We start from the raw sequence: 27289 nt of genomic DNA on the forward strand, positions 1-27289 counted from the left end.
CCCTGTCTGGTCCTCCAATCCCTCTCAGAAGGAACCCCTGAAACTTTAACGCCAGCACCTTTGCCAATATTGTGATGCCCACATTCAGCAGAGATCCTGGGAATTACAGACCCATCAGTCTGACGTCTGTGTGAGCACAATATTGGAAAGGATTCTGAGAGATAGGATTTATGATTATTTAGAAAAACATAGTTTGATTAAAGATAGTCAGCATGGCTTTGTGAGGGGCAGGTCATACCTCACAAGCCTCATTGAATTCTTTGAGGATGTGACGAGACACATTGATGAAGGTCAGGCAGTGATGTGGTGTATATGGAGTTCAGTAAGGTATTTGATAAGGTTCCCCATGGTAGGCTCATTCAGAAAGTTAGGGAGAATGGGATACAGGGAAATTTGGCTGTCTGGATACAGAATTGGCTGGCCGAAAGAAGACAGTGAGTGGTAGTGGATGGAAAGTATTCCGCCTGGAGGTCGGTGACCAGTGGTGTCCCGCAGGGATCTGTTCTGGGACCTCTGCTCTTTGTGGTTTTTATAAATGACTTGGATGAGGAAGTGGAAGGGTGGGTTAGTAAGTTTGCCGGTGACACAAAGGTTGGTGGAGTTATAGATAGTGTTGAGGGCTGTTGCAGGTTACAGCAGGACATTGACAGGATGCAGAGCTGGGCTGAGAAGTGGCAGATGGAGTTCAACCTAGATAAATGTGAAGTGATTCATTTTGGAAGGTCGAATTTGAATGCTGAATACAGGGTTAAAGGCAGGATTCTTGGAAGTGTGGAGGAACAGAGGGATCTTGGGGTCCATGTACATAGATCCCTCAAAGTTGCCACCCAGATTGATAGGATTGTTAAGAAGGCGTATGATGTGTTGGCTTTCATTACCAGGGGGATTGAGTTTAAGAGCTGCGAGGTTTTGCTGCAGCTTTATAAAGCCATGGTTAGACCACACTTGGAATATTGTGTCCAGTTCTGGTTGCCTCATTATAGGAAGGATGTGGATGCTTTGGAGAGGGTACAGAGGAGATTTACCAGGATGCTGCCTTGACTGGAGGGCATGTCTTATGAAGAAAGGTTGAGAGAGCTAGGGCTTTTCTCACTGGAGCGAAGAAGGCGGAGAGGAGACTTGATAGAGGTGTACAAGGTGATGAGAGGCATGGTTAGAGTGGATAGCCAGAGACTTTTCCCCAGGGTGGAAATGGCTGTCACGAGGGGACATAATTTTAAGGTGATTGGAGGAAGGTACAGGGGAGATGTCAGAGGTCGGTTCTTTACACAGAGAGTGGTGGGTGTGTGTAATGCACTGCCAGCAGAGGTGGTGGAGTCTGAGTCATTAGGGACATTTAAGCGACTCTTAGACAGGCACATGGACAGCAGTAAATTGAAGGGGTGTAGGTTAGATTGATCTTAGATCAGGATAAATGGTCGGCACAACATCGTGGGCTGAAGGGCCTGTACTGTGCTGTACTGTTCTATGATCTCTATGGGCCTGTACGACCCACACTCCACCGGATCCTTGTCCTTCTTCAGCAACAAGATTGAGGCCTGCCCCAAGTTGCAGCAAGACACCCACATCCTGAGAACAGATTAAATAAAAGAGAACTGATTCCTCGACTGTTGAAACAGGATGAAAAGGAGAAAATGAAGAAAGCTGATAGCAGCACAAAGACTTTCTTTGCTTTCTTCTGTTTGTCTTGTATTATCTATATCTGTCTCTCTCTCTCCGGCCTTCTCTCTCTCTCTCTCTTTCCCTTGGCTCCCCTCCTCCATTTCCACCACATGCTCAGTGTCTGTCTCTCTCTCTCTCGTTTTCTTTTTCTTTCCTCGCTTGTGCTGTCTCTCCCCTCCTTCCCCACCTTTTCAGGTCTCGGACTGTCCCAGGAGCGGGTCCTAACAGAGTACCGTTGTATTAACTTCAACCACGTGTGGTTAATTGGAAATCCAGATGGGGCTATTAATTAGTAAATAAACAATGTGCAATTGATACTATTACTCATTGTGTGATCTCAATGTTCATTCGCACGCATTGTGTATGTGAACTCAAACTTATCTGTGCATGTACTGGCAACATAATGGGAAAGAATGAGCAAAGGTGGCACAGTGGTTGGCACTGATGCCTCACAGCACCAGGGACCCGGGTTAACACTGCTGTCTCACAGTGCCAGGGACCCGGGTTAACACCGCTGTCTCACAGTACCAGGGACCCGGGTTAACACTGCTGTCTCACAGTGCCAGGGACCCGGGTTAACACTGCTGTCTCACAGTGCCAGGGACCCGGGTTAACACTGCTGCCTCACAGCGCCAGGGACCCGGGTTAACACTGCTGTCTCACAGTGCCAGGGACCCGGGTTAACACTGCTGTCTCACAGTGCCAGGGACCCGGGTTAACACTGCTGTCTCACAGTGCCAGGGACCCGGGTTAACACTGCTGTCTCACAGTGCCAGGGACCCGGGTTAGCACTGCTGCCTCACAGTGCCAGGGACCCGGGTTAACACTGCTGTCTCACAGTGCCAGGGACCTGGGTTAACACTGCTGCCTCACAGTGACAGGGACCCGGGTTAACACTGCTGCCTCACAGTGCCAGGGACCTGGGTTAGCACTGCTGTCTCACAGTGCCAGGGACCTGGGTTAACACTGCTGTCTCACAGTGCCAGGAACCCGGGTTAACACTGCTGCCTCACAAAGCCAGGGACCCGGGTTAACGCTGCTGTCTCACAATGCCAGGGACCCGGGTTAGTACTGCTGCCTCACAAAGCCAGGGACCCGGGTTAACACTGCTGTCTCACAGTGCCAGGAACCCACGTTAACACTGCTGTCTCACAGTGCCAGGGACCCAGGTTAGCACTGTTGTCTCACAGTGCCAGGGAGCCGGGTTAACACTGCTGTCTCACAGTGCCAGGGACCCAGGTTAGCACTGCTGTCTCACAGCGCCAGGGACCCGGGTTAACACTGCTGTCTCACAGCGCCAGGGACCCGGGTTAACACTGCTGCCTCACAGTGTCAGGGTCCTGGATTATCACAGCTGTCTCACAGTGTCAGGGACCCAGGTTCAATTCCGGCCTCAGGTGATTGTGTGGAGTTTGCACGTTCTCCCCATTTCTGTGTGGGTTACCTCTGGGTGCTCCGGTTTCCTCCCATAGTCCAAAGATATGCAGGTTAGCTGGGGTTATGGGGATAGTGTGGGGTAGTGGGCCTAGGTGAGTGCTCTTTCAGAGGGTTGGTGCAGATTCAATGGGCTGAATGGCCTCCTCCTGCACTGTTCTAAGAAAGCAGAATGTGTGTCTTTTGGTCATTGTGACTGTTTTATTCCCTTGGTTACTGAATGATGGGGTTCCTTGTTGGACACCTGCACTGTGTACAAGGCGATTTCCACTGACATCAATGACTATGGTGAAAATGGTGTCGTCAGAATTATATCTGTGGCTTGTCAGTGATTCCTATTGGGTGAAGATATGATATCGCACCTGTGCTGTTTGATGGAATTGAATCAGTCCAGTTGGTCCTTGGAGCTCGTCCTGACTGCTGGCTGTTAAAGGCAACTGACCTGAAAGAGATAAAAACACCCGCTTCATTTAATTTCCGTATTCTGACATGAAGCACCAACAGTGTGTAGATTTACAGCTGATGAATAAAGATACAGCACGGTGAAGAGGACGGTGAAGAGGGGATCTTCTACAGAGGCGTACGAAGAGAGGATCTTATAATTCCCCAGTCTGAGCTCTGAGATTGAAACCATTCACGAGACAGGCACTCCCTCAGTACTGAGCCTCTGACAGTGCAGCACTCCCTCAGTACTGAGCCTCTGACAGTGCAGCACTCCCTCAGTACTGACCCTCTGACAGTGGAGCACTCCCTCAGTGCTGATCCTCTGACAGTGCGGCATTCCCTCAGTACTGACCCTCTGACAGTGCGGCACTCCCTGAGTACTGACCCTCTGACAGTGCAGCACTCCCTCAGTACTGACCCTCTGACAGTGCGGCACTCCCTCAGTACTGACCCTCTGACAGTGCAGATTCTCTCAGTACTGACCCTCTGACAGTGCGGCACTCCCTCAGTGCTGACCCTCTGACAGTGCGGCATTCCCTCAGTACTGATCCTCTGACAGTGCAGCACTCCCTCAGTACTGACCCTCTGACAGTGCAGCACTCCCTCAGTACTGACCCTCTGACAGTGCGGCACTCCCTCAGTACTGACCCTCTGACAGTGCAGCACTCCCTCAGTACTGACCCTCTGACAGTGCAGCACTCCCTCAGTACTGACCCTCTGACAGTGCCGCACTCCCTCAGTACTGACCCTCTGACAGTACGGCACTCCCTCAGTACTGACCCTCTGACAGTGCAGCACTCCCTCAGTACTGACCTTCTGACAGTGCGGCACTCCCTCAGTACTGGCCCTCTGACAGTGCAGCACTCCCTCAGTACTGACCCTCTGACAGTGCGGCACTCCCTCAGTACTGACCCTCTGACAGTGCAGCACTCCCTCAGTACTGACCCTCTGACAGTGCGGCGCTCCCTCAGTACTGACCCTCTGACAGTGCAGCACTCCTTCAGTACTGACCCTCTGACAGTGCGGCTCTCCCTCAGTACTGACCCTCTGACAGTGCGGCACTCCCTCAGTACTGACCCTCTGACAGTGCAGCACTCCCTCAGTACTGGCCCTCTGACAGTGCAGCACTCCCTCAGTACTGACCCTCTGACAGTGCAGCACTCCCTCAGTACTGACCCTCTGACAGTGCAGCACTCCATCAGTACTGACACTCTGACAGTGCGGCACTCCCTCAGTACTGACTCTCTGACAGTGCTGCACTCCCTCAGTACTGACCCTCTCACAGTGCAGCACTCCCTCAGTACTGACCCTCTGACAGTGCAGCACTCCCTCAGTACTGACCCTCTGACAGTGCGGCACTCCCTCAGTACTGACCCTCTCACAGTGCAGCACTCCCTCAGTACTGACCCTCTGACAGTGCGGCACTCCCTCAGTACTGACCCTCTGACAGTGCGTCACTCCCAAGTACTGACCCTCCCACAGTGCAGCACTCCCTCAGTACTGACCCTCTGACAGTGCAGCACTCCCTCAGTACTGACCCTCTGACAGTGCGGCACTCCCTCAGCACTGACCCTCTGACAGTGCAGCACTCCCTCAGTACTGACCCTCTGACAGTGCAGCACTCCCTCAGTACTGACCGTCTGACAGTGCGGCACTCCCTCAGTACTGACCCTCTGACAGTGCAGCACTCCCTCAGTACTGACCCTCTGACAGTGCAGCACTCCCTCAGTACTGACCCTCTGACAGTGCAGCACTCCCTCAGAACTGACCCTCTGACAGTGCGGCACTCCCTCAGTACTGACCCTGTGACAGTGCAGCACTCCCTCAGTACTGACCCTCTGACAGTGCGGCACTCCCTCAGTACTGACCCTCTGACAGTGCGGCACTCCCTCAGTACTGACCCTCTGACAGTGCGGCACTCCCTCAGTACTGACCCTCTGACAGTGCGGCACTCCCTCAGTACTGACCCTCTGACAGTGCGGCACTCCCTCAGTACTGACCCTCTGACAGTGCGGCATTCCCTCAGTACTGACCCTCTGACAGTGCGGCGCTCCCTCAGTACTGACCCTCTGACAGTGCGGCACTCCCTCAGTACTGACCCTCTGACAGTGCGGCACTCCCTCAGTACTGACCCTCTGACAGTGCGGCACTCCCTCAGTACTGACCCTCTGACAGTGCGGCATTCCCTCAGTACTGACCCTCTGACAGTGCGGCGCTCCCTCAGTACTGACCCTCTGACAGTGCGGCACTCCCTCAGTACTGACCTTCTGACAGTGCAGCACTCCCTCAGTACTGACCCTCTGACAGTGCAGCACTCCCTCAGTACTGACCCTCTGACAGTGCGGCACTCCCTCAGCACTGACCCCCTGACAGTGCAGCACTCCCTCAGTACTGACCCTCTGACAGTGCAGCACTCCCTCAGTACTGACCGTCTGACAGTGCGGCACTCCCTCAGTACTGACCCTCTGACAGTGCAGCACTCCCTCAGTACTGACCCTCTGACAGTGCGGCACTCCCTCAGTACTGACCCTCTGACAGTGCGGCACTCCCTCAGTACTGACCCTCTGACAGTGCAGCACTCCCTCAGTACTGACCCTCTGACAGTGCAGCACTCCCTCAGAACTGACCCTCTGACAGTGCGGCACTCCCTCAGTACTGACCCTGTGACAGTGCAGCACTCCCTCAGTACTGACCCTCTGACAGTGCGGCACTCCCTCAGTACTGACCCTCTGACAGTGCGGCACTCCCTCAGTACTGACCCTCTGACAGTGCGGCACTCCCTCAGTACTGACCCTCTGACAGTGCGGCACTCCCTCAGTACTGACCCTCTGACAGTGCGGCACTCCCTCAGTACTGACCCTCTGACAGTGCGGCATTCCCTCAGTACTGACCCTCTGACAGTGCGGCGCTCCCTCAGTACTGACCCTCTGACAGTGCGGCACTCCCTCAGTACTGACCTTCTGACAGTGCAGCACTCCCTCAGTACTGACCCTCTGACAGTGCAGCACTCCCTCAGTACTGACCCTCTGACAGTGCAGCACTCCCTCAGTACTTTTGCAAAAAGTGGTTTTTGCACTGGAGTGCTGAGCTTGTGGCATTTGAGTGCTACAGTGAGAGTTTGGTGACTGATGGAATATAAGGGTTCATTTTTATTTAAAGTCTAGTATTTCTTTTATTTAGTTAATTAACTTAAAAGTTGCTGTTTGGTCTATAAGAAGGTGAATTTTGAATCAGCTTTAAACAAGGTTCTACTTGGACTTACTTGCAGCTGGAGCTTGTTAATTAGTTAATTGCATTAGGCCAGTTTTCAGAAGCTAGAGTCACAGTATAAATAGGAGCTAGTTACAGTGCAGACTTTGTTTGCACTGGAGTGCTGAGCTTGTGGCATTTGAGTGCTACAGTGAGAGTTTGGTGACTGAGGGAGTGCTGAGCTTGTGGCATTTGAGTGCGACAGTGAGAGTTTGGTGACTGAGGGAGTGCTGAGCTTGTGGCATTTGAGTGCTACAGTGAGAGTTTGGTGACTGAGGGAGTTAGGTGAGGAGGGAGTAAGGTGCTCCTTACATTTCATTTCCTATATTTATCAAAGAGCGTGAAGGGAGCCAGGAGTTTAGAGTACAGCTGACTGGAAGTAGAGTCGGAGGGCGGAGGTCCAGTTGGTCCACGGGGCAGCTAATTTTGTAAAGTAAGAGGGGATGGAGGCTAGGGCAGTTGCATGCTCCTCCTGTAGGATGTGGGTGGTGAGGGATACCACTGGTGTCCCCGCTGACTATACCTGCGGGAAGTGCACCCAACTCCAGCTCCTCAGAGACCGTGTTAAGGTACTGGAGCTGGAGCTGGATGAACTTTGGATCATCCGGGAGGCAGAGGGGGTTATAGAGAAGAGTTACAGGGAGGTAGCCACACCAAAGGTACTGGACAAGAGTAGCTGGGTTACAGTCAGGGGAAAGAAAACTAACAGGCAGACAGTGCAGGAATCCCTCGTGGCCGTTCCCCTTCAAAACAAGTATACCGTTTTGGATGCTGTTGGGGGGGATGACCTACCGGGGGAAGGCCCCAGCGGCCAGGTCTCTGGCACTGAGTCTGGCTCTGGGGCTCAGAAGGGAAGGGGGGAGCATAGAAAAGCAATAGTAATAGGAGATTCAATGGTTAGGGGAATAGATAGGAGATTCTGTGGTCGCGAGCGAGACTCCCGAAAGGTATGTTGCCTCCCGGGTGCCAGGGCCAGGGATGTCTCTGATCGTGTCTTCAGGATCCTGAAGGGGGAGGGTGAGCAGCCAGAAGTCGTGGTGCACATTGGTACCAACGATGTAGGTAGGAAAAAGGGTGTGGAGGTAATAAACAAGTTTAGGGAGTTAGACTGGAAGTTAAAGGCCAGGACAGACAGAGTTGTCATCTCTGGTTTGTTGCCGGTGCCACGTGATAGCGAGGCTAGGAATAGGGAGAGAGTGCAGTTGAACACGTGGCTGCAGGAATGGTGTAGGAGGGAGGGCTTCAGGTATTTGGATAATTGGAACGCATTCTGGGGAAGGTGGGACCTGTACAAGCAGGACGGGTTGCATCTGAACCAGAGGGGCACCAATATCCTGGGGGGGAGGTTTTCTAGTACTCTTCGGGAGGGTTTAAACTAATTTGGCAGGGGAATGAGAACCGGATCTGTAGTCCAGCAACTAAGGTAGACGATAGTCAGGACGCCAAAGCACGTAGTGATGCAGTGGGGAAGGTAACAATGACAAAGGAGAGTACTTGCAGGCAAGGAGATGGGTTGAAGTGTGTATACTTTAATGCAAGAAGCATCAGGAATAAGGTGGGTGAACTTAAGGCATGGATCTGTACTTGGGACTACGATGTGGTGGCCATCACAGAAACTTGGATAGAAGAGGGGCAGAAATGGTTGTTGGAGGTCCCTGGTTATAGATGTTTCAACAAGATTAGGGAGGATGGTAAAAGAGGTGGGGGGGTGGCATTGTTAATTAGAGATAGTATAACAGCTGCAGAAAGGCAGTTCGAGGGGGATCTGCCTACTGAGGTAATATGGGTTGAAGTTAGAAATAGGAAAGGAGCAGTCACCTTGTTGGGAGTTTTCTATCGGCCCCCCAATAGCAGCAGAGATGTGGAGGAACAGATTGGGAAACAGATTTTGGAAAGGTGCAGAAGTCACAGGGTAGTAGTCATGGGCGACTTCAACTTCCCAAACATTTAGTGGAAACTCTTTAGATCAAATAGTTTGGATGGGGTAGTGTTTGTGCAGTGTGTCCAGGAAGCTTTTCTAACACAGTATGTAGATTGTCCGACCAGAGGGGAGGCCATATTGGATTTAGTACTTGGTAATGAACCAGGGCAGGTGATAGATTTGTTAGTGGGGGAGCATTTTGGAGGTAGTGACCACAATTCTGTGACTTTCACTTTAGTAATGGAGAGGGATAGGTGCGAGCAACAGGGCAAGGTTTATAATTGGGGGAAGGGTAAATACAATGCTGTCAGACAAGAATTGAAGTGCAGAAGTTGGGAACATAGGCTGTCAGGGAAGGACACAAGTGAAATGTGGAACTTGTTCAAGGAACAGGTACTGCGTGTCTTTGATATGTATGTCACTGTCAGGCAGGGAAGAGATGGTCGAGTGAGGGAACCATGGTTGACAAGAGAGGTTGAATGTCTTGTTAAGAGGAAGAAGGAGACTTATGTAAGGCTGAAGAAACAAGGTTCAGACAGGGCGCTGGAGGGATACAAGATAGCCAGGAGGGAACTGAAGAAAGGGATTAGGAGAGCTAAGAGAGGGCATGAAAAATCTTTGGCGGGTAGGATCAAGGAAAACCCCAAGGCCTTTTACACATATGTGAGAAATATGAGAATGACTAAATCGAGGGTAGGTCCGATTAAGGACAGTAGCGGGAGATTGTGTATTGAGTCTGAAGAGATAGGAGAGGTCTTGAACAAGTATTTTTCTTCAGTATTTACAAACGAGAGGGGCCATATTGTTGGAGAGGACAGCGTGAAGCAGACTGATAAGCTCGAGGAGATACTTGTCAGGAAGGAAGATGTGTTGCGCGTTTTGAAAAACTTGAGGATAGACAAGTCCCCCGGGCCTGACGGGATATATCCAAGGATTCTATGGGAAGCAAGAAATGAAATTGCAGAGCCGTTGGCAATGATCTTTTCGTCCTCGCTGTCAACAGGGGTGGTACCAGAGGATTGGAGAGTGGCGAATGTCGTGCCCCTGTTCAAAAAAGGGAATAGGGATAACCCTGGGAATTACAGGCCAGTTAGTCTTACTTCGGTGGTAGGCAAAGTAATGGAAAGGGTACTGAGGGATAGGATTTCTGAGCATCTGGAAAGGCATTGCTTGATTAGGGATAGTCAGCACGGATTTGTGAGGGGTAGGTCTTGCCTTACAAGTCTTATTGAATTCTTTGAGGAGGTGACCAAGCATGTGGATGAAGGTAAAGCAGTGGATGTAGTGTACATGGATTTTAGTAAGGCATTTGATAAGGTTCCCCATGGTAGGCTTATGCAGAAAGTAAGGAGGCATGGGATAGTGGGAAATTTGGCCAATTGGATAACAAACTGGCTAACCGATAGAAGACAGAGAGTTGTGGTGGATGGCAAATATTCAGCCTGGAGCCCAGTTATCAGTGGCGTACCGCAGGGATCAGTTCTGGGTCCTCTGCTGTTTGTGATTTTCATTAACGACTTGGATGAGGGAGTTGAAGGGTGGGTCAGTAAATTTGCAGATGATACGAAGATTGGTGGAGTTGTGGATAGTGAGGAGGGCTGTTGTCGGCTTCAAAGAGACATAGATAGAATGCAGAGCTGGGCTGAGAAGTGGCAGATGGAGTTTAACCCTGACAAGTGTGAGGTTGTCCATTTTGGAAGGACAAATCTGAATGCGGAATACAGGGTTAATGGTAGGGTTCTTGGCAATGTGGAGGAGCAGAGAGATCTTGGGGTCTATGTTCATAGTTCTTTGAAAGTTGCCACTCAAGTGGATAGAGCTGTGAAGAAGGCCTATGGTGTGCTAGGGTTCATTAGCAGAGGGATTGAATTTAAGAGCCGTGAGGTGATGATGCAGCTGTACAAAACCTTGGTCAGGCCACATTTGGAGTACTGTGTGCAGTTCTGGTCACCTCATTTTAGGAAGGATGTGGAAGCTTTGGAAAAGGTGCAAAGGAGATTTACCAGGATGTTGCCTGGAATGGAGAGTAGGTCATACGAGGAAAGGTTGAGGGTGCTAGGCCTTTTCTCATTAGAACGGAGAAGGATGAGGGGCGACTTGATAGAGGTTTATAAGATGATCAGGGGAATAGATAGAGTGGACAGTCAGAGACTTTTTCCCCGGGTGGAACACACCATTACAAGGGGACATAAATTTAAGATAAATGGTGGAAGATATAGAGGGGATGTCAGAGGTAGGTTCTTTACCCAGAGAGTAGTGGGGGCATGGAATGCACTGCCTGTGGTAGTAGTTGAGTCGGAAAATTTATGGACCTTCAAGCGGCTATTGGATAGGTACTTGGATTAGGGTAGAATAAGGGAGTGCAGGTTAACTTCTTAAGGGCAGCACGGTAGCATTGTGGATAGCACAATTGCTTCACAGCTCCAGGGTCCCAAGTTCGATTTCGACTTGGGTCACTGTCTGTGTGGAGTCTGCACATCCTCCCCGTGACTGCGTGGGTTTCCTCCGGGTACTCCGGTTTCCTCCCACAGTCCAAATATGTGCAGGTTGGGTGGATTGGCCATGAAAAATTGTCCAAAATTCTATGATTAACCTAGGACAAAAGTTCGGCGCTACATCGTGGGCCGAAGGGCCTGTTCTGTGCTGTATTTCTCTATATCTATACTGACCCTCTGATAGTGCGGCACTCCCTCAGTACTGACTCTCTGACAGTGCAGCATTCCCTCAGTACTGACCCTCTGACAGTGCGGCACTCCCTCAGTACTGACCCTCTGACAGTGCGGCACTCCCTCAGTACTGACCCTCTCACAGTGCAGCGCTCCCTCAGCACTGACCCTCTGGCAGCGCGGCACTCCCACAGTACTGACCCTCTGATAGTGCGACACTCCCTCCGTACTGAGCCTCTGACAGTGCAGCACTCCCTCAGTACTGACCCTCTGACAGTGCGGCACTCCCTCAGTACTGACCCTCTGACAGTGCGGCTCTCCCTCAGTACTGACCCTATACAGTGCAGCACTCCCTCAGTACTGACCCTCGGATAGTGCCACACTCCCTCAGTACTGACCCTCTGACAGTGCGGCACTCCCTTCGTACTGACCCATAGACAGTGCAGCACTCCCTCAGTACTGACCCTCTGACAGTGCGGCACTCCCTCAGTACTGACCCTCTGACAGTGCGGCACTCCCTCAGTACTGACCCTCTGACCGTGCAGCACTCCCTCAGTACTGACCCTCTGACAGTGCGGCACTCCCTCAGTACTGACCCTCTGACAGTGCGGCACTCCCTCAGTACTGACCCCCTGACAGTGTTGCACTCCCTCAGTACTGTCAGTACTGACCCTCTGACAGTGCGGCACTCCCTCAGTACTGACCCTCTGACAGTGCTGCACTCCCTCAGTACTGACCCTCTGACAGTGCGGCACTCCCTCAGTACTGACCCTCTGACAGTGCGGCACTCCCTCAGTACTGACCCTCTGACAGTGCAGCACTCTCTCAGTACTGACCCTCTGACAGTGCAGCGTTCCCTCAGTACTGACCCTCTGACAGTGCAGCACTCCCTCAGTACTGACCCTCTGACAGTGCAGCACTCCCTCAGTACTGACCCTCTGACAGTGCAGCACTCTCTCAGTACTGACCCTCTGAAAGTGCGGCACTCCCTCAGTACTGACCCTCAATTGGCTAGCCACGACTAAATCTGGCCAGCCAGGGCTAAATCTGGCCAGCCAGGGCTAAATCTGGCCAGTCACGGCTAAATCGGCATTGTGAGACTGCCTGCCTCATTTAAATATTGAAATGGTCACTCACCCCCACCCACCCTAGCCAACCGCCCCCTTCCTCAAACCGTTTGAAACATTAATTCACGGGTTATGTGCGTCACTGGATGGACCAGCATTTATTGCCCATCCCTAATTGCCCTCGAACTGAGGGGCATTTAAGAATCAGCCACGTTGCTGTGGGTCTGGAGTCACATGTAGGCCAGACCGGGTAAAGACGGCAGATTTCCTTCCCTAAAGGGCATTAGTAAACCAGGTGGGTTCGTACGATAATCGACGATGGTTTCATGGCCATTATCGGACAGGTTGGCAGGTTGGGGTCTAGTTTGAGATTTTTAAAATTTTCATTTCGTCTGACCTCAACCCACCAGCTTTGAGGTTCAAATTCACTCCGATATCCACATGCCAGTTCTGTGACAGTTTCTTGGAGATGTTGCTGACAAAACAAAGCTATATCAGGGCTTCCCAGCTACGGTGAGAGAGTCGGGACATACAAGGGAGGGTATGTATGGGAGGGGCAAAGTAAAGGAGGGTGGAACGTACAACAGCGGGGTACATACAGATGGGGGGGGGGGGGGGAATAGGAAGGGGGAGATGTACATATGGATTAGATTAGATTTGATTTGTTGATTGTCACGTGTGTACCGAGATACAGTGAAAAATATTTTTCTGTGAGCAGCTCAAACAGATCATTAAGTACATGAAGAGAAAATAAAATAAAAAGAAAATACAGAATAGGGATAAGAGATGTAAAAAGAGGATCTGTTTGGGAGAGCTCATAGAGAGATGCCACACTCTGGCGCCATCTTGGAATCTGGGGGGGTGGCGGAGATGGACACAGAAGGAGGGAAATACAGATGGAGCGATGAGACATCCGGGTGGGAGGATGAGCAACGAGAGGGGTATCATACAGGAGACAGGACTGTGACTGCAATGGAGCTTTTTACTATTCGCCCCTGGCAGGGTTCGTGTTTATCCAGTAGGACTGGGATCTAATTTCGAGTGAGTGCTTGGACTTGACATTTTTGTGGTTTATGCAGTGAGCAGGGCTGGAGTGGAGGAAAAAGTGAAACGTCAGCACAGAACTGAGGAAAATAAAGTGAAGGAGCTGGTAGGGATTCCTCGGGAATGATTGATGCAGTGCAGTGGCAGGTAATGTATCCTGAAAGTCAGACATTGTAACAGATTTAGCAGGGAGGAGGAGACAGGATGTGCCTGGGCTGGAGAGGATTATCCTCAACTAGATTCAGTACTGTTCCTCAGTTAGACTGTACCGTCAGGAGTACTGTTCCTCAGTTAGACTGTACCGTCAGGAATATTGTTCCTCAGTTAGACTGTACCGTCAGGAGTACTGTTCCTCAGTTCGACTGTACCGTCAGGAGTACTGTTCCTCAGTTAGACTGTACCGTCAGGAGTACTGTTCCTCAGTTAGACTGTACCATCAGGAGTACTGCTCCTCAGTTAGACTGTACCGTCAGGAGTATTGTTCCTCAGTTAGACTGTACGGTCAGGAATACTGTTCCTCAGTTAGACTGTACCGTCAGGAGTACTGTTCCTCAGTTAGACTGTACCGTCAGGAGTACTGTTCCTCAGTTAGACTGTACCGTCAGGAGTACTGTTCCTCAGTAGGACTGTACTGTCAGGAGTACTGTTCCTCAGTTAGACTGTACCGTCAGGAGTACTGTTCCTCAGTTAGACTGTACCGTCAGGAGTACTGTTCCTCAGTTAGACTGTACCGTCAGGAGTACTGTTCCTCAGTTAGACTGTACCGTCAGGAGTACTGTTCCTCAGTTAGACTGTACCGTCAGGAGCACTGTTCCTCAGTGGGACTGTACCGTCAGGAGTACTGTTCCTCAGTAGGACTGTACCATCAGGAGTACTGTTCCTCAGTTAGACTGTACCGTCAGGAGTACTGTTCCTCAGTAGGACTGTACCATCAGGAGTACTGTTCCTCAGTTAGACTGTACCGTCAGGAGTACTGTTCCTCAGTAGGACTGTACCATCAGGAGTACTGTTCCTCAGTTAGACTGTACCGTCAGGAGTACTGTTCCTCAGTAGGACTGTACCATCAGGAGTACTGTTCCTCAGTTAGACTGTACCGTCAGGAGTACTGTTCCTCAGTAGGACTGTACCATCAGGAGTACTGTTCCTCAGTTAGACTGTACCGTCAGGAGTACTGTTCCTCAGTTAGACTGTACCGTCAGGAGTACTGTTCCTCAGTTAGACTGTACCGTCAGGAGTACTGTTCCTCAGTTAGACTGTACCGTCAGGAGTACTGTTCCTCAGTTAGACTGTACTGTTAGGAGTACTGTTCCTCAGTTAGACTGTACCATCAGGTGTACTGTTCCTCAGTAGGACTGTACTGTCAGGAGTACTGTTCCTCAGTTAGACTGTACGGTCAGGAATACTGTTCCTCAGTTAGACTGTACCGTCAGGAGTACTGTTTCTCAGTAGGACTGAACCGTCAGGAATACTGCTCCTCAGTTAGACTGTACCGTCAGGAATACTGTTCCTCAGTAGGACTGTACCGTCAGGTGTAGTGTTCCTCAGTAAGACTGTACTGTCAGGAGTACTGCTCCTCAGTTAGACTGTACCGTCAGGAGTACTGTTCCCCAGTTAGACTGTACCGTCAGGAGTACTGCTCCTCAGTTAGACTGTACCGTCAGAAGTACTGTTTCTCAGTTAGACTGTACCGTCAGGAGTACTGTTCCTCAGTTAGACTGTACCGTCAGGAGTACTGTTCCCCAGTTAGACTGTACCGTCAGGAGTACTGCTCCTCAGTTAGACTGTACCGTCAGAAGTACTGTTTCTCAGTAGGACTGTACTGTCAGGAGTACTGTTCCTCAGTTAGACTGTACCGTCAGGAGTACTGTTCCTCAGTTAGACTGTACCGTCAGGAGTACTGTTCCTCAGTTAGACTGTACCGTCAGGAGTACTGTTCCTCAGTTAGACTGTACCGTCAGGAGTACTGTTCCTCAGTTAGACTGTACCGTCAGGAGTACTGTTCCTCAGTTAGACTGTACCGTCAGGAGTACTGTTCCTCAGTTGGGCAGCACGGTGGCCTAGTGGTTAGCACAACCACCTCACGGCGCTGAGGTCCCAGGTTCGATTCCGGCTCTGGGTCACTGTCCGTGTGGAGTTTGCACATTCTCCCCGTGTCTGCGTGGGTTTCGCCCCCACAACCCAAAAATGTGCAGAGTAGGTGGATTGACCATGCTAAATTGCCCCTTAATTGGAAAAAATAATTGGCTAATCTAAATTTATAAAAAAAAAGGAGTACTGTTCCTCAGTTAGACTGTACCGTCAGGAGTACTGTTCCTCAGTAGGACTGTACCGTCAGTACTGCTCCTCAGTAGGACTGTACCGTCAGGAGTACTGTTCCTCAGTAGGACTGTACTGTCAGGAGTACTGTTCCTCAGTTAGACTGTACCGTCAGGAGTACTGTTCCTCAGTTAGACTGTACCGTCAGGAGTACTGTTCCTCAGTTAGACTGTACCGTCAGGAGTACTGCTCCTCAGTAGGACTGTACCGTCAGGAGTACTGTTCCTCAGTTAGACTGTACCGTCAGGAGTACTGTTCCTCAGTTAGACTGTACCGTCAGGAGTACTGTTCCTCAGTAGGACTGTACCGTCAGGAGTACTGTTCCTCAGTTAGACTGTACCGTCAGGAGTACTGTTCCTCAGTTAGACTGTACCGTCAGGAGTACTGTTCCTCAGTTAGACTGTACCGTCAGGAGTACTGATCCTCAGTTAGACTGTACCGTCAGGAGTACTGCTCCTCAGTAGGACTGTACCGTCAGGAGTACTGTTCCTCAGTTAGACTGTACCGTCAGGAGTACTGTTCCTCAGTAGGACTGTACCGTCAGGAGTACTGTTCCTCAGTTAGGCTGTACTGTCAGGAGTACTGTTCCTCAGTTAGACTGTACCATCAGGAGTACTGTTCCTCAGTAGGACTGTACCGTCAGGAGTACTGTTCCTCAGTTAGGCTGTACTGTCAGGAGTACTGTTCCTCAGTAGGACTGTACTGTCAGGAGTACTGTTCCTCAGCTAGACTGTACCGTCAGGAGTACTGTTCCTCAGTAGGACTGTACCGTCAGGAGTACTGTTCCTCAGTTAGACTGTACCGTCAGGAGTACTGTTCCTCAGTAGGACTGTACCGTCAGGAGTACTGTTCCTCAGTTAGACTGTACCGTCAGGAGTACTGTTCCTCAGTTAGACTGTACCGTCAGGAGTACTGTTCCTCAGTTAGACTGTACTGTTAGGAGTACTGTTCCTCAGTTAGACTGTACCATCAGGAGTACTGTTCCTCAGTAGGACTGTACTGTCAGGAGTACTGTTCCTCAGTTAGACTGTACCGTCAGGAGTACTGTTCCTCAGTAGGACTGTACCGTCAGGAGTACTGCTCCTCAGTTAGACTGCACCGTCAGGAGTACTGTTCCTCAGTTAGACTGCACCGTCAGGAGTACTGTTCCTCAGTCGGACTGTTCCGTCAGGAGTACTGCTCCTCAGTTAGACTGCACCGTCAGGAGTACTGCTCCTCAGTTAGACTGTACCGTCAGGAGTACTGCTCCTCAGTTAGACTGTACTGTCAGGAGTACTGCTCCTCAGTTAGACTGTACCGTCAGGAGTACTGCTCCTCAGTAGGACTGTACCGCCAGGAATACTGTTCCTCAGTTAGACTGTACCGTCAGGAATACTGTTCCTCAGTCGGACTGTACCATCAGGAATACTGTTCCTCAGTCGGACTGTACCGTCAGGAGTACTGTTCCTCAGTTAGACTGTACCGTCAGGAGTACTGTTCCTCAGTTAGGCTGTACCGTCAGGAGTACTGTTCCTCAGTTAGACTGTACCGTCAGGAGTACTGTTCCTCAGTTAGACTGTACCGTCAGGAGTACTGTTCCTCAGTTAGACTGTACCGTCAGGAGTACTGATCCTCAGTTAGACTGTACCGTCAGGAGTACTGCTCCTCAGTAGGACTGTACCGTCAGGAGTACTGTTCCTCAGTTAGGCTGTACTGTCAGGAGTACTGTTCCTCAGTTAGACTGTACCGTCAGGAGTACTGTTCCTCAGTTAGACTGTACCATCAGGAGTACTGTTCCTCAGTAGGACTGTACCGTCAGGAGTACTGTTCCTCAGTTAGGCTGTACTGTCAGGAGTACTGTTCCTCAGTAGGACTGTACTGTCAGGAGTACTGTTCCTCAGCTAGACTGTACCGTCAGGAGTACTGTTCCTCAGTTAGACTGTACTGTCAGGAGTATTGTTCCTCAGTTAGACTGTACCGTCAGGAGTACTGTTCCTCAGTTAGACTGTACCGTCAGGAGTACTGTTCCTCAGTAGGACTGTACCGTCAGGAGTACTGTTCCTCAGTTAGACTGTACCGTCAGGAGTACTGTTCCTCAGTTAGACTGTACCGTCAGGAGTACTGCTCCTCAGTTAGACTGCACCGTCAGGAGTACTGTTCCTCAGTTAGACTGCACCGTCAGGAGTACTGTTCCTCAGTCGGACTGTTCCGTCAGGAGTATTGCTCCTCAGTTAGACTGCACCGTCAGGAGTACTGCTCCTCAGTTAGACTGTACCGTCAGGAGTACTGCTCCTCAGTTAGACTGTACTGTCAGGAGTACTGCTCCTCAGTTAGACTGTACCGTCAGGAGTACTGCTCCTCAGTAGGACTGTACCGCCAGGAATACTGTTCCTCAGTTAGACTGTACCGTCAGGAATACTGTTCCTCAGTCGGACTGTACCATCAGGAATACTGTTCCTCAGTCGGACTGTACCGTCAGGAGTACTGTTCCTCAGTTAGACTGTACCGTCAGGAGTACTGTTCCTCAGTTAGGCTGTACCGTCAGGAGTACTGCTCCTCAGTTAGACTGTACCATCAGGAGTACTGTTCCTCAGTTAGGCTGTACCGTCAGGAGTACTGTTCCTCAGTCGGACTGTACCGTCAGGAATACTGTTCCTTACTCTACTGTAAGGGTCATTCCCAATTCCTTCAACAAGCCAGAGTGCCGCAGGGTTTTGAGTAAATTAGAAAGTGTGAACCCCAAAGTGACAACATGTAAATATAACCCCACTGCGCCTGCACTCGTGGTTTATACTCTGCAAAGCAAACACAGATGCTAATATTACAGTAATAAACAGGCTCACATATGGTACAGAGTGAGGCAGCTGAAAAACATCTGATGCAGCCAGCTTTCAACATTCTTTGTCCTTCATTATCATTCTCTTCTTCATCTTTCTTCCTTATTCTCTGTCCACCGCATATTTTTATTATTTTATCTTTGACTACGGAATTCCTTGGGGATTCTGCCAATCTTCCTGTGTGATTCAGGAGGACACTGACATCATGGTCCAATAATGTTTGGCCCGTTCATTTTGCTGTTTTTTTGAAGTAAGGATCCTCGCTGTTTGTAGCAAGATTGTAATGTCATCTGCCCTTGGTCAGGGAAGTAATAACCAATTGACAATGAATAAAATTATTCAGAGAAACTGCACCTCCCACCAGTCGACATATTAGCTGCTCTGTGACAATTTAGCTCTCAGATAAACGCCCGCTAACCCTGCAAACCCCACCACAGTTTGCTTTCTGGGCAAACAGCTCTGTGACAGTGTTCCACATTCGGGTTCATGAGGTTATCTGACAACTTGCTGGTGACCTTTACTGTGCTATACACAGTGCACAACGTAACCTGAGTGCCGAGAGGTGGCAGGATAAGGAAGCGTAAGTGTAATCAAACATTCCGTATTTGGGAAGGGTATTGAATAGGCAGTGGGGGAGGCAATGGCTGTGTTGCATGAAATTTGTTTTCATTGTAACTGGCTTTTCAATGCCTAAAAGGACGCTTACCATGCTGGGTTCCATTTTAAGCATTATTTACACAGTTCCCCTCTAATTCATACGTTCATAAGATATAGGAGCAGAACTAGGCCATTCGGCCCATCGAGTCTGCTTCACCAGTCTAGCATGGCTGATATGTTCTTCACCTGCTACCTACAATGTTACAGCCCAAGAGCTGGATTGTGAAATCAGCCAGAGCATCTCCTCCCTGGAACACATGACCCTCGGAGCGGGAGTCGGTAATTCAGCCTCCCGAGCCTAACACCCTCAATGTGATCATGGCTGATCCCATCCTGGCCTCAACTCCACCATCCTCCCCGTTCTCCATAACCCTTCAACCCATTACCGATTAAACATCTGTCTAACTCCTCCTCAAATTTACTCACTGTCCCAGCATCCCCCGCACTCTGGGGTAGCGAATCCCACAGATTCACAACCCTTTGGGAGAAGTAGTTTCTCCTCAAATCTATTTTAAATTTGCTGCCTCTTAGTCTAAGATTATGACCTCTCGTTTTAGAATTCCCCACAAGAGGAAGCATCAGCTCCACGTCTACTTTATCCAGACCTTTCAGCATCTTATATACCTCAATTTGATCTCCCCTTATTCTTCTAAACTCTGGAGAGTATCGGCCTAAACTGTTCAATCTCTCCTCAAACGACAAACCCTCATCTATGGAATCAACCTAGTGAACCTCCTCTGAACTGCCTCCAATGCCACTACATCCCTCCTCAAATAAGGGGACTGAAACTGTGCCCAGTGCTCCAGGTGCGGCCTTACCAATGCCCTTGTACAGCTGTAACAACACTTCCATACCTTTATACTCAATTCCTTTAGCTATAAGTGCCAATATTCCATTTGCTTTCCCTATTATCTGCTGCACCTGCATACTCGTTATTGGCCAGCATAAATCAACCAATACCTTTCCTACTTCGATACAGTCCAGTTCCTTTTTTAAAAATAAATTTAGAGTACCCAATTCTTTTTTTGTTCCAATTAAGGGGCAATTTAGCGTAGCCAATCCACCTACCCTGCACATCTTTGGGTTGTGAGGGTGAGACCCACGCAGACACGGGGAGAATGTGCAAACTGCACACGGACAGTGACCCAGGGCCGGGATCGAACCTGGACCTGCTAACCACTGCCCTAACGTGCCGCCCACAGTCCAGTTTCACACAATGAAAAGGTTACGTTGTGGGGAATTACACAATATCAGTGTCCATTCTTGGAGAAGTCAACACTTTCACAGCATATTGTTGGGTTCAGGCATTACGTCAATCTTTGCCATCAAACCTGCCTTGGGCAGTAGAAAATTCTGTGATGTAGGAAGAATGAAATTCCAACCTGACTGTATAAAAGAGCGTGGAATTGGCGAAAGCCATGGAGAATATCTGGCATTGTAAATAAATCACATTGTGCTCAAACTAACCACCAGAATACAGTTGAAGCAGCCTGTTTGTGACTGACGTCTGTGATAATTGGAATGAGAAGCTGTTCCTTGCTGGTAGATTGTTCACAATAAACTGATGGTGTAAACTACAGCTCATCCAAACCTGCTCTCCACAGCCTAACTCACGTTGCTGTGGGTCTGGAGTCACGTGTAGGCCAGGCCGGGTAAGGGTGGCAGATTTCCTCCCCGGAAGGACATTAGTGAACCAGCTGAGTTTTTACAACAACCGATGATAATCGTCACGGTCATCATTACTGAGATTAGCTTTTGAGTCCAGATTTTGTATTTTATTTCAATTTTAATTTTTATATTTCTGGTAAGTGGGGTCTGAATCTGCAACCCCAGAGCATCAGCCTGAGCCTCTAGATCACTTGTCCAATCGCATTGCCACAATCTCCCCTTGATGGTATTCACAGCACTTTTACAGTGCAGTGGGGACCATTCTGCCCATCTGGTCTACACTAGCTCACTGAAAGATCATTCTATCTAGTCCCACTCTCCTGCCTTATCTCCATAACCGTAGACATTCTCTCTTTTCAGATAGCAATCCCTTTTGAATAGCTCGATGGATCCTGCCTCCACCTCCCTCTCAGGAAGCTCGTTCCAAATTCCAGGCACTGTCTGGGTGAAAACAATTTTCCTCAAATCATTTTTACTCCTTTTGCCCAGTATTTTGAATCTGTGCCCTCCCCCTCTCCCCTCCTTCCCCCCTCCCCTTTCCTCCCTCCCTCCCCATCCGCATCTCCTCCTCCCTTCCCTTCCCCCCTCCCTCCCCATCCGCATCACCCCCTTTCCCTTTCCCCCCTTCCCTTCCCCAGCTTCCCTCCCCTCCCTTCCCCCACCGATCAACCATAACCCTTCTTAGGCCAGCTTCCAGCCCGTGTCCCGTGCCTCTTCAGGCCCGCCCCCAGGAACCCACCGTCACCGACCCCCATTCTGCCGCCAAACACCAGTCCCTCCCCTGTCAGCAGATCAATACCCCCTCCCTCTCCCCCCATAACAAAATAACAATCCCAACCCCTTCAACAAACTTATCACCTGCTCGCCCCCCACTGCGCTTCCGTGAGCTAGCCCGCCCAGCTAGCCTGGTAGCCCCCACCCATGGCGCCAAGCATCCTACCCAACACTGGCCCCCCTCCCCCCCGCTCGACGAACTTACATGTGCAAACATTACAATCCTCAACATACACAAAGAAGAAAATTCCACCCACCATCCCTCATTAAGAACAAAGTTAACCCACTGACAAAACTGAGCAACGGCCCCAAACTTGGTTCAAAACAATACATACAGAACCAGAAGAAAAAGAAGTTTAACATCAGTTCAAAAACACAACTACTCGCCCCCAAGTTCAATGTCCTCCATTACCAGCCAGTCCCTTGTCCCTGACAAAGTTCACTGCATCCTCAGGTGATGTGAAGTAAAGCTCCTTGCCCTCACATGTAACCCACAAACATGCTGGGTTCAAGAACTTCACCCACTTCTTAAAGAGGACCCATTTCACTTTATTAACTCGCCCTTCTTTTGGCTAGTTCTGCATCCAGGTCCTGATAGACGCAACTCGTTGTCTTCGTCTGCCTGGCCCACCTCAAGATCTGTATCTTGTCTAGGAACCGGTGCATTCGTACCACTATCGCCCTTGGCGGCTCGTTCCTCAGCAGCTTCCTCATAAGCGCCCTGTGCGCCCTGTCCACCTCCAAGGGTCGAACAAACGCACCTTCTCACAGCAACTTCTCATACATACGCGCCATATATGCCCCTGCATCCGATCCCTCGCTGCCCGCCATAGGCCGACGATCCGCAGATTCTGTCTGCATCATCCGTTTTCCAGAACCTGCACTTTGTCCTGCAGGTTTTTCTGATGGTCCTTCATTAGTCCCATCTCCCCCGCCATCGCGGTTATCCTATCTCCCCCGCCATCGCGGTTATCCCATCTCCCCCGCCATCGCAGTTATCCCATCTCCCCCGCCGTCGCGGTTATCCCATCTCCCCGCCATCGCGGTTATCCCATCTCCCCCGCCATCGCGGTTATCCTATCTCCCCCGCCATCGCGGTTATCCCATCTCCCCCGCCATCGCAGTTATCCCATCTCCCCCCCGCCATCGCGGTTATCCCATCTCCCCGCCATCGCGGTTATCCCATCTCCCCCGCCATCGCAGTTATCCCATCTCCCCCGCCGTCGCGGTTATCCCATCTCCCCCGCCATCGCAGTTATCCCATCTCCCCCCGCCATCGCGGTTATCCCATCTCCCCCGCCATCGCGGTTATCCCATCTCCCCCGCCATCGCGGTTATCCCATCTCCCCCCCGCCATCGCGGTTATCCCATCTCCCCCGCCATTGCGGTTATCCCATCTCCCCCGCCATCGCGGTTATCCCATCTCCCCCGCCATCGCGGTTATCCCATCTCCCCCGCCATCGCGGTTATCCCATCTCCCCCGCCATCGCGGTTATCCCATCTCCCCCGCCATCGCAGTTATCCCATCTCCCCCGCCGTCGCGGTTATCCCATCTCCCCCGCCATCGCGGTTATCCTATCTCCCCCGCCATTGCGGTTATCCCATCTCCCCGCCATCGCGGTTATCCCATCTCCCCCGCCGTCGCAGTTATCTCATCTCCCCCCGCCGTCGCGGTTATCCCATCTCCCCGCCATCGCGGTTATCCCATCTCCCCCGCCGTCGCAGTTATCTCATCTCCCCCGCCATCGCGGTTATCCCATCTCCCCCGCCATCGCGGTTATCCTATCTCCCCCCGCCATCGCGGTTATCCCATCTCCCCCGCCATCGCGGTTATCCCATCTCCCCCGCCATCGCGGTTATCCCATCTCCCCCGCCATCGCGGTTATCCCATCTCCCCCGCCGTCGCAGTTATCTCATCTCCCCCGCCATCGCGGTTATCCCATCTCCCCCGCCATCGCAGTTATCCCATCTCCCCCGCCATCGCGGTTATCCCATCTCCCCGCCATCGCGGTTATCCCATCTCCCCCGCCATCACGGTTATCCCATCTCCCCCGCCATCGCGGTTATCCCATCTCCCCCGCCATCACGGTTATCCCATCTCCCCCGCCATCGCGGTTATCCCATCTCCCCCCCCCGCCATCCCGGTTATCCCATCTCCCCCGCCATCGCGGTTATCCTATCTCCCCCGCCATCACGGTTATCCCATCTCCCCCGCCATCGCAGTTATCCCATCTCCCCCGCCATCGCGGTTATCCCATCTCCCCGCCATCGCGGTTATCCCATCTCCCCCCCGCCATCGCGGTTATCCCATCTCCCCCGCCATAGCGGTTATCCCATCTCCCCCGCCATCGCGGATATCCCATCTCCCCCCGCCATCACGGTTATCCCATCTCCCCCGCCATCACGGTTATCCCATCTCCCCCGCCATCACGGTTATCCCATCTCCCCCGCCATCCCGGTTATCCCATCTCCCCCGCCATCACGGTTATCCCATCTCCCCCGCCATCACGGTTATCCCATCTCCCCCGCCATCACGGTTATCCCATCTCCCCCCCCCGCCATCGCGGTTATCCCATCTCCCCCGCCATCACGGTTATCCCATCTCCCCCGCCATCGCGGTTATCCCATCTCCCCCGCCATCGCGGTTATCCCATCTCCCCCGCCATCGCGGTTATCCCATCTCCCCCCGCCATCGCGGTTATCCCATCTCCCCCCGCCGTCGCGGTTATCCCATCTCCCCCGCCATCGCGGTTATCCCATCTCCCCCGCCATCGCGGTTATCCCATCTCCCCCGCCATCGCGGTTATCCCATCTCCCCCGCCATCGCGGTTATCCCATCTCCCCCGCCATCACGGTTATCCCATCTCCCCCGCCATCGCGGTTATCCCATCTCCCCCCGCCATCACGGTTATCCCATCTCCCCCCCGCCATCGCGGTTATCCCATCTCCCCCGCCATCACGGTTATCCCATCTCCCCCGCCGTCGCAGTTATCCCATCTCCCCCGCCATCGCGGTTATCCCATCTCCCCCGCCATCACGGTTATCCCATCTCCCCCGCCATCACGGTTATCCCATCTCCCCCGCCATCGCGGTTATCCCATCTCCCCCGCCATCGCGGTTATCCCATCTCCCCGCCATCGCGGTTATCCCATCTCCCCCGCCATCGCAGTTATCCCATCTCCCCCCGCCATCGCGGTTATCCCATCTCCCCCGCCATCGCGGTTATCCCATCTCCCCGCCATCGCGGTTATCCCATCTCCCCCCGCCGTCGCGGTTATCCCATCTCCCCCGCCATCGCGGTTATCCTATCTCCCCCGCCATTGCGGTTATCCCATCTCCCCGCCATCGCGGTTATCCCATCTCCCCCGCCGTCGCAGTTATCTCATCTCCCCCCGCCGTCGCGGTTATCCCATCTCCCCCGCCATCGCGGTTATCCTATCTCCCCCGCCATTGCGGTTATCCCATCTCCCCGCCATCGCGGTTATCCCATCTCCCCCGCCATCGCGGTTATCCCATCTCCCCCGCCATCGCGGTTATCCCATCTCCCTCGCCATCGCGGTTATCCCATCTCCCCCCCGCCATCGCGGTTATCCCATCTCCCCCGCCATCGCGGTTATCCCATCTCCCCCCGCCATCGCGGTTATCCCATCTCCCCCCGCCATCGCGGTTATCCCATCTCCCCCGCCATCCCGGTTATCCCATCTCCCCCCCCGCCATCGCGGTTATCCCATCTCCCCCGCCATCACGGTTATCCCATCTCCCCCGCCATCGCGGTTATCCCATCTCCCCCGCCATCGCGGTTATCCCATCTCCCCCGCCATCGCGGTTATCCCATCTCCCCCGCCATCGCGGTTATCCCATCTCCCCCGCCATCGCGGTTATCCCATCTCCCCCGCCATAGCGGTTATCCCATCTCCCCCGCCATCGCGGATATCCCATCTCCCCCCGCCATCACGGTTATCCCATCTCCCCCGCCATCGCGGTTATCCCATCTCCCCCGCCATCACGGTTATCCCATCTCCCCCGCCATCACGGTTATCCCATCTCCCCCGCCATCACGGTTATCCCATCTCCCCCCCCCGCCATCGCGGTTATCCCATCTCCCCCGCCATCACGGTTATCCCATCTCCCCCGCCATCGCGGTTATCCCATCTCCCCCGCCATCGCGGTTATCCCATCTCCCCCGCCATCGCGGTTATCCCATCTCCCCCCGCCATCGCGGTTATCCCATCTCCCCCCGCCGTCGCGGTTATCCCATCTCCCCCGCCATCGCGGTTATCCCATCTCCCCCGCCATCGCGGTTATCCCATCTCCCCCGCCATCGCGGTTATCCCATCTCCCCCGCCATCGCGGTTATCCCATCTCCCCCGCCATCACGGTTATCCCATCTCCCCCGCCATCGCGGTTATCCCATCTCCCCCCGCCATCACGGTTATCCCATCTCCCCCCCGCCATCGCGGTTATCCCATCTCCCCCGCCATCACGGTTATCCCATCTCCCCCGCCGTCGCAGTTATCCCATCTCCCCCGCCATCGCGGTTATCCCATCTCCCCCGCCATCACGGTTATCCCATCTCCCCCGCCATCACGGTTATCCCATCTCCCCCGCCATCGCGGTTATCCCATCTCCCCCGCCATCGCGGTTATCCCATCTCCCCGCCATCGCGGTTATCCCATCTCCCCCGCCATCGCAGTTATCCCATCTCCCCCCGCCATCGCGGTTATCCCATCTCCCCCGCCATCGCGGTTATCCCATCTCCCCGCCATCGCGGTTATCCCATCTCCCCCCGCCGTCGCGGTTATCCCATCTCCCCCGCCATCGCGGTTATCCTATCTCCCCCGCCATTGCGGTTATCCCATCTCCCCGCCATCGCGGTTATCCCATCTCCCCCGCCGTCGCAGTTATCTCATCTCCCCCCGCCGTCGCGGTTATCCCATCTCCCCCGCCATCGCGGTTATCCTATCTCCCCCGCCATTGCGGTTATCCCATCTCCCCGCCATCGCGGTTATCCCATCTCCCCCGCCATCGCGGTTATCCCATCTCCCCCGCCATCGCGGTTATCCCATCTCCCTCGCCATCGCGGTTATCCCATCTCCCCCCGCCATCGCGGTTATCCCATCTCCCCCGCCATCCCGGTTATCCCATCTCCCCCCCCGCCATCGCGGTTATCCCATCTCCCCCGCCATCACGGTTATCCCATCTCCCCCGCCATCGCGGTTATCCCATCTCCCCCGCCATCGCGGTTATCCCATCTCCCCCGCCATCGCGGTTATCCCATCTCCCCCGCCATCGCGGTTATCCCATCTCCCCCGCCATCGCGGTTATCCCATCTCCCCCGCCATCGCGGATATCCCATCTCCCCCGCCATCGCGGTTATCCCATCTCCCCCGCCATCGCGGTTATCCCATCTCCCCGCCATCGCGGTTATCCCATCTCCCCCCCCCCGCCATCACGGTTATCCCATCTCCCACGCCATCGCGGTTATCCCATCTCCCCCGCCATCGCGGTTATCCCATCTCCCACGCCATCGCGGTTATCCCATCTCCCCCGCCATCGCGGTTATCCCATCTC

General features: G+C 52.6%; 1 protein-coding gene across 3 annotated transcripts in view; it reads right to left on the reverse strand.

The window, feature by feature from the left end:
• The window catches only part of ttll5 (tubulin tyrosine ligase-like family, member 5), a 509143-nt gene that overhangs the window by 58159 nt on the left and 423695 nt on the right, over positions 1-27289 (reverse strand). For all 3 annotated transcript variants that reach the window (XM_038821737.1, XM_038821754.1, XM_038821747.1), the window contains exon 31: positions 3459-3538. In XM_038821737.1, coding sequence (XP_038677665.1) covers positions 3459-3538 — 80 coding nt within the window. The remainder of the gene's footprint in view (positions 1-3458; positions 3539-27289) is intronic.

The sequence above is a fragment of the Scyliorhinus canicula genome, chromosome 2, assembly GCF_902713615.1.
Source record: "Scyliorhinus canicula chromosome 2, sScyCan1.1, whole genome shotgun sequence".
NCBI lineage: Eukaryota > Metazoa > Chordata > Chondrichthyes > Carcharhiniformes > Scyliorhinidae > Scyliorhinus > Scyliorhinus canicula.